This window comes from Podarcis liolepis (assembly GCF_965112155.1).
Source record: "Podarcis liolepis genome assembly, chromosome: 14".
NCBI classification, from domain to species: domain Eukaryota; kingdom Metazoa; phylum Chordata; class Lepidosauria; order Squamata; family Lacertidae; genus Podarcis; species Podarcis liolepis.
Genome location: NC_139569.1, coordinates 52,009,417 through 52,022,380, shown reverse-complemented (window position 1 = coordinate 52,022,380; position 12,964 = coordinate 52,009,417). Strand labels below are relative to the sequence as shown.

The 12,964-nt window shown below is 43.4% G+C and overlaps 2 protein-coding genes across 8 annotated transcripts in view; one reads left to right on the top strand and one right to left on the bottom strand.

The window, feature by feature from the left end:
- TM2D3 (TM2 domain containing 3) overlaps window positions 1-12,964 on the bottom strand; it is an 84,001-nt gene that overhangs the window by 36,403 nt on the left and 34,634 nt on the right. The window lies entirely within an intron of this gene.
- TJP1 (tight junction protein 1) overlaps window positions 2,645-12,964 on the top strand; it is a 338,860-nt gene continuing 328,540 nt past the window's right edge. For all 6 annotated transcript variants that reach the window (XM_083475513.1, XM_083475512.1, XM_083475511.1 and 3 more), the window contains exons 1-2: window positions 2,645-3,002; window positions 5,724-5,877. In XM_083475513.1, coding sequence (XP_083331639.1) covers window positions 2,660-3,002; window positions 5,724-5,877 — 497 coding nt within the window. In that variant the 5' untranslated portion in view covers window positions 2,645-2,659. The remainder of the gene's footprint in view (window positions 3,003-5,723; window positions 5,878-12,964) is intronic.

Here is a 12,964-nt window from a genome sequence, read left to right as displayed (position 1 = left end):
TAATAATAATAATAATAATAATAATTAATTGGAAGGTTGGCAGAGTTCTATGAAGCAAACAAACAACTTTGGTCCATATAGAGGCATGTAATAGCCTCCACCAAGCACAAGATGGCGGAATTCTTGAATGTTTGGGTTTTTAAAAAATAACACCAGCCCATAGTTTCTCAGCAATAGCAATGAACATACCTTTCTTGAACCAGTTATCTAGGGAATAGCATGAAGTCTCACCCCAGCCCTAAACAATCATTAATTGAGCACTGCCAGGAGATATACTGTAAAAATCAATTGTTTATGTATAAGATCCACATTACCTTTATAAAAAAATAGACTGAAGATCACATTTTTACCTATTGTGTACTGATTTCTCTGATTTCCAAAATTTATGAACTTTGGCACAACTCCACATCTGCCAATAAGATCCTCACTCCTTGCAGCCCCACATGATTTTGTAACGTGAGCCACACGTAATATACCACCAATTAGTAACATTTAAAGAGTTCTCCCTTATGCTGACAGAAACCAGTCTAAAGGGTTGGGTGGACCAGATCTTTGTGCATGGAGAGGCACCAAGATGTTCCTCAAGAACTGACTCCTTTTCCAATTTAAGTGAACCCTGGGGCAAAAATTGTAACTGCAAAAGTAGGGAGCATATGATTGATATCATTCCCCTCCGGATGCCCTGCTTAGTTTTCAGCAGGCATTTAAAAGCTGAAACAGAAGGCACCAGCTGAACCTCCAGCCAGAGTCTGCTGCCATCCAGACCCATCGGACTGCATTTTCCTGGTCCAGGCCCCACCTAAGGAAATCTTAAGCATCAGTCAGTCCCTCTCCCTCTCCCCTTGTCAGAGCCTGTCACCATGAATGACTGCTATGTAGGCTAGGCTTGTACTCATTTACAAAGCCCTGAGCAACGTAGGCTCAGGGAACCTCTGGGACCTCATTCGCTCAACGGCTGAGATCACCTGCAGGAGCATTGTTGGGAGTCCTTTGAGTTGGCGAGGCTTATTTGACAACAGGAAAATGAGCCTTTGGTATCATTGGCCCAGAATGGTGGAACACTGCCAATTCAGCACGCACTTTCTGTGCCAACTTTTAAACACCTGCTGCAAACCTTTCTCTTCCACCAGGCCTGTGCAGGCAATTAAGAACACATCTTTCCATAATACTGTACTTAGCTGATTTCTGATTTTAACCTTTTCATGTTTTTGGTTTTCTGGACAATTGTTGTAAACCGCTCTGATTTATTTTTTTTATCACGAATAGCAGTATAAATATTTTTAGAAATAAAATATAAATATTGTAACACGACAAGGCCTCATGGCTCTGTCAAAGAGGTCACAGAACATTTTATTTTCATTCCAAATACAAACCTTTATATATCATGTCTTCACACATCTCAGCAGTTATATGCACTGAGATCATTCTGTTCACATTAGACTCTGTTTCCAAGGGACAGAGCTATCCCAGCACCCTGGCATGACGTTCCAAGCAAGATCAGAAGACATGGGAACCTGTAGGCCAGTCTTCACCAACCTGCTGCCCTCCAGAGTGTGCTGGTGTTGATGGGAATTGTAGCCTCAAATTTCTGGAGGACAGCAGGTTGCTGAAGTCTGCTGCAGGCTGTATCTCTGCAAGTTATAAATGTGATAGTAACAGCATATGCAGTGGGAAATGGCAGAAATATATGTGAAAGTATATCTTGTGCTGGGGGCTGAAGGTGACAGTCTGATGATGATTGAGGAAGGGAGTTGCCCTGGGCAATAGAGGCAGCATGAATGTCTCAGAAATCCTGGAGAAAGCAAGCAGATCAAAAAACAAGACTGCTGCAGATTGCAGGAATTTACACGTTAAGAGGGGATGTTATACAAGCATGATCCACAGTGAATAATTACTGCTGGCAGCACACCTACATTGGAGCTGTAAGAATCTCTCTTAATCCTAATTCATTAAGTAGACACTATTTATGAGAGGTTTTTTTGTATTTTATTTTATTATGGGAGTTGACCTAGTAACCAGCACACATGATAGCCATGCTCAGTGATGAAAGTTACGACTATCAGGCTTCAAGGAGAATTCTTATCATAGGTCTTTCTGTTCATAAATGTGTTGCATGGAACATATTTCCTATAAAATACTACTTAAAAGGAGCAATCACCAATCAATCATACTGTGATTTGGGTGGCAGTCCTCCCAGGGTCAAACTTGCTATAACCCTGAAGACACATCCTCTTGTCTTAACACCATTTTGTCATGGGTGATTCATCTGATATTTTGTCTTCTTGAAAAAAAACATCCTTTTCATCTTAAAAAGAGGGTCTTTTAAAGATTGGTTACAGAATTAAAAAGTAACATTAGCCCAGCTATTTTCCTGTCTCCTTCACTATGGTTGCAGAGATGCTTATTAACGCTTGTAAAGGGATAATTAGTGTAAAGTAATCCTCTTAGGGGACTGAAAGCCCTGGGCGTGGGCTTCCCCCCTCCCTTTTATAATTTCGACATAGGCCTTTTCTATTCCAGCTGAATTGCAATAACCATAGGCAGGCAATACACTCTTGCACTCCCTCTATCCTTGCATTATGTGGCCATCGCCTGCTAAAGACTGCACAGCCCAGGCGGAGTTGGAATATCTGCATTTATTTTTAGCTTAAATGCAAACATGTTTGGATGGTCGGCTCGCTCTTGGTTTTATAACTGTACAAAACTGACAAAAAAAGATAGCAGAGAGAAGAACCGTTGGCTTGCTGATATCCTAAGCAACCACAGGGAGAGAATCGAAGCAGAGCTGGATGTGCAGAAAGTGCTGTCATATCTGGTTTATGAGAGAGTTTTTTCCTTGGAGGAGTACAAAGACATTTTGTCCCAGGAGTGCTGTGAGAAGCAAGCTGCGTATCTTTTTGAGAAACTGACTTGCAAGGGCCCCGGCGCCTTGTCCACTTTCTGTTCCGTGCTGGAGGAGGTCTGCCCCCAGTTGCTCCTTTCCATTCTCCTTGACTATCAAGGTAAGGTCATAGGTCCTGCTCTGAAATGTTCCAAGTGTGTTATTGGCAGTGCCCTCAAATCTTTCCACCCTAATAGTCTATAATTAGAGGCTACTTTCTCTCGTGCTAGGCGTTTGCTCCCTTTATAGCGCTTTGTTAAAGGGAAACCCAGGAGAAGAGAGAAAACTGAGATGCAGAAAGAGAATGTGATATAGATGTAATATAAAGCAGTGTTTGTAATAGAAATAGAAGAAATAGAATTAAGAATAGAAATTCTTAAATGATTTACCTATTTATTATTACATTTATATCCCACCTTTTATCCAAGAAGCTGAAGAGGGCATGCACCATTCTTCCTTTCTCCACTTTATTCTAATTAAATTGAGATGATCACTGATGCTGAATAACCCATCAGTTGATGAGAAACTTTCTCAAATTAAAAAAGAAAAAGAAAAAATCAATGATTCATCTGATTATATAGTGGCCACTTTGTTCTATATGTTTAAGTGATAATATGTTGCAGTGTAATATTGCCTATGAGACAGGTAGACAGATGGATAGTCAAGTTACATTCATGATAGGTTCTACCACATTTTATTTATTTATTGCGTTTATATCTCACCTTTGGCTTCAATGAGCTCAAGGAGGCTTACATGGTCCTTCCCCTCCTCATTTAACCTTCACAACAGCCCTGTGAGGCAGGTTAGGCTGAGTGAGAGCTATTGACTGGCCCAAGGTCACTCATGGCTGAATGGGGATTTAAGCCATGGTCTCCCCATTCCTAGTCGGATACCCTAACTGCTATGCCACACCGGCTTTGAGTCACAGGATCAGTACATGAAACTATCCTTGGTTGAGTCATTACATGAAACCACCCTGACAGCTACCACTGAAAAAGGGAATGGTCAGCAGACGGTGGAAGAACAACTGCTAAAAGCAGGCTGCCAGCTCCAAGTCAATGCAACATAGCGTCAGGGACAGCTCTATTACATATCATAAAGAGATTTTGCAGGTCAACCCACAACACCTAAATCAGAATAACTGGATTGCTGCATTTGACTGAAGTCTTAATCCCATTTTCATCAGGGAAACTAGATCAGTTTCTCCCGTGCATCTTTACTCAGAAGCCATTGTATTCAGTGGTCTACTTCTATATGTGCTTCGAGTGCAGCCTATTTTAGCTCAAGCAGGCTGGGGACATGTGGATTTTGGTTTCATGGCACTCATGCTGCTTGGGGTTGGGAGACTGATTTATCCCAAAATCAGACATAGCCTGTGCGTTTATTGTATTGATTGCACACATCTCAAACAGAAACTTAAACGACCCGAAAGGCTTTCTATAGTAAGAGCTACATTTCAGTAACCAAATGCACAGCAAGGTGTGCTGATTAAAAAATAACACACCAACATTAACTTCACTTCTGAAATAGCCACTGCTTGCTCTGCCATTATTTCACACTTGTAAACTTAATTACCTTTAAAATTGACAGTTGCAAATCCAATTATGCAATAAGGTGACGGGCCGTTTACCATAATTTATCTATGAACAGACCACTATGCATCTCTCTGTTTCCTTCTTATGATTTACTGGACAGTTTTATGATGCTGACAAGGATGCAAATGCAAGAAATTGTGTTTTCCAAATATCCAAGTGAATTCTCACAGGCGCTGATACAGTGTGTTCCATGTTGCCCCTGGGGACAGAGCAGGGAATCACATTAAGGAGTAAATGGGGGTTGGGAGCCTCTAGAGCAACGCTAGAATAGTTTGCAGATCATGTTTCTATCAATTTCCTCACCATTGCCATTTTGCTTTCTAAATTTTGTCCAACCTTTGAATGAAGGCACTTTTTTGTGAGGGCATCTAGATAAAAATATTATTGTGAATTCTTCACTTCCCTGAGCAGTGAGAAGTTCCAGGGTGGAGCCGCTCAGCGGAAGTTTACTTTGGACACTTACTGTGCCTGGACCAGCGTCCCATTCCCACAGCGCTCAGCCAGATGCCTCTGGAAAGCCCACAAGCGGCGCAGGAGGACAACAGCACTCCTGTTTGTGTTCCAGCTAATGGTATTCAGAGGCATACTGTTTCTAATACGGGCGATAATATCCAGTCATCATTTCAAATAGCCATTGATAACCACATCAGTGGAACCTACATGCAGGTAAACAGGGCACTTCTACAGTGTTGGATATATTCTACACTGCTACAAATGAGGTCCCCCAATCCCAGCGCCTTACATCTCTCTGGGTGTCCTTATCTCTCCTAACCTGTTATTTCTTCACCCCCCCCCTTAGGAGTGCATCATCCTCTGCCCCTTAGCTGTTTCTGTGTTTATGTCTGTGTTTATGATGGCAGGAGAGTGACCCCCCCCCCAGTGTTGGATGGTTATTCCATAGGCCATAGCTTAGTGTTGGTGTGCTGCTTTGCATGCAGGAGAATCCAGGATTATCCCATGACATCTCCAGGTTAAAATATCAGGTAGTAGAATGTGGGAAGCGCCTCTGTATTTCTCTGCCTCTGTCTACCTGAGACCCTGGATGACTGGTGTCAGAGGAGACAGCTCTTTGTTTCTCATTGCACTTCTCTGCTTGTTATTGTTAAACAGAGCTGAAAAGTGTGTGAAAAACTGCATAATTGTCTAACAAATCTGTCATAACAAATCTGCATGACTGGTTTTCCATTGAACTAGAGTGACTTTGAATCCAGCACCAGTAATCAAAGGAACTCTTTGTTCTAATCCAGGTGTGCTGACCAGGAGTTTCGCAGGCACATATTTCAATAATACAAAACTGAGGACAGTGCCAGATATGGACATTCATGAACCCAGCGAAGCCAGTGAGCAGGAAGGAAACCCTTTGCCTGAGGATCACATAACTTTTTCCTTTGACAAACACAGGTAAAAAGTTCTACACTTGTTTCATTTTGTTCTGCTTTAGACAATCACAGAATGCTTTCTTGCTGACCTCTGAAGATTCATTGGATAGGAGGAGTTTCTTACTCTTTTCCTCCCTACAATATGTCTAAGTAAAGGAAGATGTGGAAAAAAGCAGCCTTGCATTGTGTGCATGCCTGTGCGCATTATGTGTGTGTGCATTATGCCAAGATACTGGATCTAAGAGGCAGCTGTATCGCTTCTAGAGGGCAAGGTTGCCACTATGTCCAGAAATGTCCTTCAACAGCTTTGGCTGCTGCATGGTCTGTAACCTTGAAAAAGCAGGTCAGGCCCACGGGGGTGGGGGCTGGGGGTAGCTTTGAATAGTTGGTTGGTTGGGAGCACAGGACAAGGCCTTCCTTGTGATGGTGTCAAACCAATTCACCAGAAGGCTTGTCTCTCTACCCATGAGGTCTGCACCACTGAGAAGACATCTCTTTATAAACACACCACTGAGATCTAACTGATTCCCTGTTTAAATGATGATTAGTCTCTGGTTGCTGTTTCAGTTCATTATGAATGTTTTATTTTACGTGATTGATTTGATATTGTTCTTAATACACTGCTATTGATTGTAATATGCTTTGAGGTCCTTGAGCATGGTGAAAAAGGGGAATGACTGAATGTCATTACAAGCACACCCACCCACCCACCCACCCCCCACCCACATACACCCTTAGGGCCCAGATGCCCCGGTAAATCATTTACACTAAGTCAGGGATCATAGAATCATAGAATCATAGAGTTGGAAGAGACCACAAGGGCCATCGAGTCCAACCCCCTGCCAAGCAGGAAACACCATCAGAGCACTCCTGACATATGGTTGTCAAGCCTCTGCTGAAAGACCTCCAAAGTAGGAGACTCCACCACACTCCTTGGCAGCAAATTCCACTGTCAAACAGCTCTTACTGTCAGGAAGTTCTTCCTAATGTTTAGGTGGAATCTTCTTTCTTGTAGTTTGGATCCATTGCTCCGTGTCCGCTTCTCTGGAGCAGCAGAAAACAACCTTTCTCCCTCCTCTATATGACATCCTTTTATATATTTGAACATGGCTATCATATCACCCCTTAACCTCCTCTTCTCCAGGCTAAACATGCCCAGCTCCCTTAGCCGTTCCTCATAAGGCATCGTTTCCAGGCCTTTGACCATTTTAGTTGCCCTCCTCTGGACACGTTCCAGTTTGTCAGTGACCCTCTTGAATTATGGTGCCCAGAACTGGACACAGTACTCCAGGTGAGGTCTGACCAGAGCAGAATACAGTGGCACTATTACTTCCCTTGATCTAGATGCTATACTCCTATTGATGCAGCCCAGAATTGCATTGGATTTTTTAGCTGCCGCGTCACACTGTTGGCTCATGCCAAGTTTGTGGTAAACCAAGACTCCTAGATCCTTTTCACATGCACTGCTCTCAAGCCAGGTGTCACCCATCTTGTATTTGTGCCTCTCATTTTTTTTGCCCAAGTGCAATACTTTACATTTCTCCCTGTTAAAATTCATCTTGTTTGTTTTGGCCCAGTTTTCTAATCTGTCAAGGTAATTTTGAAGTGCGATCCTGTCCTCTGGGGTGTTAGCCACCCCTCCCAGTTTGGTGTCATCTGCAAATTTGATCAGGATGCCCTTGAGTCCATCATCCAAGTCGTTGATAAAGATGTTGAATAAGACCGGGCCCAAGACAGAACCCTGTGGCACCCCACTAGTCACTCTTCTCCAGGATGAAGAGGAACCATTGATGAGCACCCTTTGGGTTCGGTCAGTCAGCCAGTTACAAATCCACTGAGTGGTAGCATAGTCAAGACCGCATTTTACCAGCTTCTTTACAAGAATATCATGGGGCACCTTGTCAAATGCCTTGCTGAAATCAAGGTAGGCTACATCCACTGCGTTCCCTTCATCTACCAGGCTTGTAATTCTGTCAAAAAACGAGATCAGGTTAGTCTGACATGACTTATTTTTCAGAAATCCATGCTGACTATTGGTGATCACAGCATTCCTTTCTAGGTGCTCACAGACTGTTTGCTTAATGATCTGCTCCAGAATCTTCCCTGCTATTGATGTCAGACTGACTGGGCGGTAATTATTTGGGTCCTCTCTTTTCCCCTTTTTGAAAATAGGGACAACATTTGCCCTCCTCCAGTCTGCCGGGACTTCGCCTGTTCTCCAGGAATTCTCAAAGATGACTGCCAGTGGTTCTGAGATCACATCTGCCAGTTCTTTTAATACTCTTATTAAAAGAGTATTAAATGGTGTATTAAATGGTGCTGTCTGAGCCTCCAGACTGCAGGGGGCGGCATAGTGAGGCTGTGTTGCTCACCTAACCTCTGTCTGACTGAGTCTGTGTAGTATCCTGAACTGCAGAAGGCGAGGGGCGTGACAGCAGAGAGGCTGGCGCAGTGCAAACCCACCAGCGGAGCCAATCCATTGCTCCTGCCAATACATTTGCACTGTGCCCACCTCACCACCATGTCCTTCCCCATCTCCATCCCAGGATGCAACAGCAGTTCGGCCAGATGCAGGTCAGGTGAGCAATGCAGCCCCACTACATTGTCCACTTTTGCCTCCCATCAGCCCCAGTCACTGTAGCCAATGACCAAACGTGATAGTCCTGGCTAGCTGCAGCCTGGAGTGCCACAGGTTACCCATCCCTCCCTTGGCCGACCTGTGAATTCCCTTCTGTTTCAAGGTGGATTTGTGGATGTTCATATACAGTCATACCTCGGGTTACGAATGTTGCGGGTTGTGTGTTTTCGGGTTGTGGACCGTGCCAAACATGGAAGTACTGGAACGGGTTACTTCCGGGTTTCAGAGCTCACGCATGTGCAGAAACACAAAATGACATCATGCACATGCACAGAAGCACCGAATTGCGACACGCGCGTGCGCAGATGTGGCGCTTCAGGCTGCGAACGCTGCGGGTTGCGAACGTGCCTCCTGCACGGATCACGTTCGCAACCCAATGTATGACTATATTCAAGTACTCTGTTCTCTGTTTTTGAGTCTCTACTCAAGCCAGGATTATTTTCATGCTTTAGTTGGTGATTAAAAGAAAGAAATAATTGAATTTGGCAATTTTGCATCTATACACATAAATATTCAATTTATATATTGTATTTTTTAAATAAATAAAAATCTATTCTCTTTTTTGCCACTGTAGACAGCCATCCTATAAACCATTGTTTTAAAAAAGAAATTATATAGTGTGCTAGGCAAAATGTAGTGACTTGTGTGTATAAAGAACAATATCTCCAACCAGTAACTGATCTGAACAGTCTCTGTTGTTGAAATTCTAACCTTTGCTCACTGTGTTTAATTTCTTGTTCTTCATGTTGTGTGCAGCTGAGATGAAGACATATTCACTCTACAGGGCTGTGCTTATTATATCACAATGTAAGGTCACTTACAGAAGCAAACTAATTATAAAATGCCCAAATGCTTTCTTTAAAAGAAAAGAAATGGATAAATTGGGAGTCAACTGTCAAACTGATGTACGGTGGGAATGCTTAGTAGCACTAAAATAAATAAATCAAATTAAGCCACCACAACATACATTAGGCTGTGATCCAACCTTCCTTTTCAGTTGAGTTTGTGTTTCCATTGCATAGGGGTTTAATTGGAGGGTACACAATCTTGGTGTCCTTCTTTTGTCTATTGGCCCTGGTTCAGAGATTTGTGTAGGGAGACAAGCTCCTTCCACCATTTGCCCCTGTTTGCAAGAGGCTTGTTAAAATTCAAAAGTACTTTGACGGTTAAAATGGGGGATGCAAAACTGATGAAACAATATTGTTAGGCATTCCCCACTTTTCCAAACAGTGAGATGTTCCAGGGGTAGTGCTACTGGGTTCAGTTTCCTTTTGAGATGGCCTTGGAGCCTTGGGCTATCTTTGCAATATTTGTTTTATTTACAAAATAAGTAGAACACAAGTGGAGGCAAAGAGACTTGTCTACTACAGGCAGAAGGTCTCCCAGAGAGTAATTTGGGTAATACCATCTTCAGACTGCACCCCCTAAGCTGGAGTGATGCCACTTCCAAACACCATTCCAAACTGCCCCCCTCAAAAACTCACTGAGAGATTTCCAAATATCTGCATATCCTGATCCACTGAAATGCCCACCACTATGGATAGCTGAAGGAAGTGGGTCGGTGTGATGGCCTGGGAATCTGATTCAGAATCTGAACCTGAGGAGTCCCAGCCTGCACAGGAGTCCCCGCCTCCAGGGCCGGCTGGACTGGAGCAGGGCCTTGATTCTGAAGCGCCTGCACCTGTGCCGGATCCTCAGGAGCAGGCACCAGGTGTATCCACTCTGGCTCCGGAGGTGATTGAGGACCCATTGCTGGCAGGCGCGCCTCTCCCAGCCCTTTCAGGGGAAGGTGAAGCTGCCCCTGGGTCCAGTAACCCACCGGCCTCTCCTGAGCTGCAGAGGCTCAGGGCAGAGAGGCGAAGGTAACTGGGTTCTCCCAGGAGGAGTGCTCGCCTTAAGGCCAGGAGAGGCAGGTCACCTGTGGGCCGGGACAGCCCCTGGCCTCAGAGAAGATAAAGGCCAGTCAGCCCGGAGCAAGAGAAAATTTCTGCAAGGCATAAATGCAGTAAACGTGCAGCAAAGAACCAAATTAAATACAGTCAAACCTCGTTCTGCGTCCGCTTCGGCGAACATCAGTGGCAAACCTGGAAGTACCGGGACGGGTTACTTCTGGGTTCGCCGCTTGCACATGCACAGAAGCGCTTAATTGTGCCGCATGCGTACGCAGGCACGGCACTTCGACATGCGTCATTTTTGGCTTGCGGACGGGCCTACGGAACGGATCCTGTAAAAGCATTTGCTGACGACTTGATAATAGCAATGAAGAACCCAAGAGAAAGTGTGCCAACAGTTATGAAGATTAACGAATTTGGGTCAGTTGCAGGCTTCAAATTAAATAAACATAAAACCAAAATGTTAGTCAAAAACATGAAAGAAGAGGATAAAAGAGAATTACAATAGTTTACAGGCCTTACGATTAGCAAGAAAATCAAATATTTAGGTATATGCAGAACAGCTAAAAATATAAATTTGTACAAAGCTAACTATATACCAATCTGGAAAGAGATAAAAAGAAATTTGAAAATATGGGACAGGTTAAAATTCTGGGGTAAGATCTCCACAATAAAAATGAATGTGTTGCCCAAAATACTATTCCCCCCCCCCCAAGCCATTCCAGTAGTAGGAAGCACAAGACATTTTAAAACCTGGCAGAAGGACATAAGAATCAGGAGGCTTTGCCCTGCCAAATCTTGAGCTGTATTATGAAGCTGCATGTCTATGTTGGATCAAGGAGTGGCTGATCTTAAAAAACACAGATACAGTTACCTTGCGTTAAGAACTTAATTCGTTCCAGAGGTCCGTTCTTAACCTGAAACCGTTCTTACCCTGAGGTACCACTTTAGCTAATGGGGCCTCCTGCTGCCGCCGCACCACCAGAGCGTGATTTCTGTTCTCATCCTGAAGCAAAGTTCTTAACCCAAGGTACTATTTTTAGGTTAGTGGAGTCTGTAACCTGAAGAGTCTGTAACCTGTATAACCTGAAGCGTCTGTAACCCGAGGTACCACTGTATATTAGATCTAGAGGACTTCAACAACAGTTTTGGCTGGCACGCCTATCTCTGTTATGAGAAAGCAAGCGTTTATGCAGTCTGAGTAAAAAAATAAGGGTATTTTGGAGCAAAAACCACCATGGTGGTTGTCACCAACAGAGGCCATGACTGTATAAAAGGTTAACATGAGGAACGATCAGGTAACATATAAAGAAATTCTCTGGGAGGAAGATAATAAATTAAAACTTAAATTTTTTGATGAGATGAAAAATAAAGTGACAGGCTGGCTAGAGTACCATCAAATATTTGATCTATTTAAACAAGATAAAAAGAAGGGATTCAGTAAAGAGCTTTCAAGATTTGAGAAAGACCTGATATACAATGACCAGAAAACTCTATCGAAAATGTACAAAATTTTACTAGAATGGTCGGTAAAGGACGAGGAGGTAAAGTGAGCTATGGTGAAGTGGGCAGTGGACTTAGGTCATACTATACAGTTGTTGTCAGAGTGGGTGAAATCAATCATATTTGCTTCATCTGTTAATAAAAGCTTTCACATATCTACTTATAAAATGAAAAACTCCAGATGGAATGATATCTTCAATAACATGTAGCCATTTACAAAAATATAAAAAGATGTCTTTTGAAGAAAATGTAACTCAGAGCCAAGCACATATGCCACCCCGACAGCCCTGCATAAATTTAAAGAGTGTGGAAAACCAAGGTAACTGTTTCTCCTGCCAACCAGGCAACCAATTGGAAGCTACCAATCTTGTCTATAAATATAACTATAAGGTGACTATGGCATCAATAAAAATATGAGGAAATCTTGATGAAATTGCAACCTTATTTGAAAAAAAGAAGCAAGTAACTGCTAATAACTTGTCTCTAACTGTCTATTTTTATGAGGGAAACAACTGATATTCTGGTCTTCATTGGTGAAAAATAACTTACCATCTTGTGTCTATTACTCCCCTTCCCCTCTTTTTTTGGAGATGTGGAGGCTCATTTTGAACAGTTGATAGAATCTTCAGGTTGGATCCAACGTAGCACTGAGTGAGAATTACTTAGCAGCATATGCGTTCCACTGGGGAAATGTTTTGGGCCGGCAGAGCAAGAGTAGTGCAAGAGAATGCTCAAGCAGGTTGGTGGTAATTTTGTTGCATAATAGACTGTGCAATCTGTTGCGCAGCTACTTTCCGCTAGTGCCGCTCTTGCATTGGATCCCTTTGTTGCGCAACAAGAGCCCTTGCGCAAGAAGGCGGAGAGCGCTGAATGCAGCCCATGGAGCTGGAAGCGTCCCTGAAAGCCAGCTAGCCCAACCCCACTTGTCAGCAATGCATAACAGGGAGTTTGGGCAATAATCTTTGATTTGAGGGGAAGAGCGTCACAGGTGTATTGTTATCAGGGCCAGCCAGCCCAAGAGTGAAGCCTCGGCTGCGGAATCCCGGGCACCTCACCCGCCCCTGCCACTGCGGTCA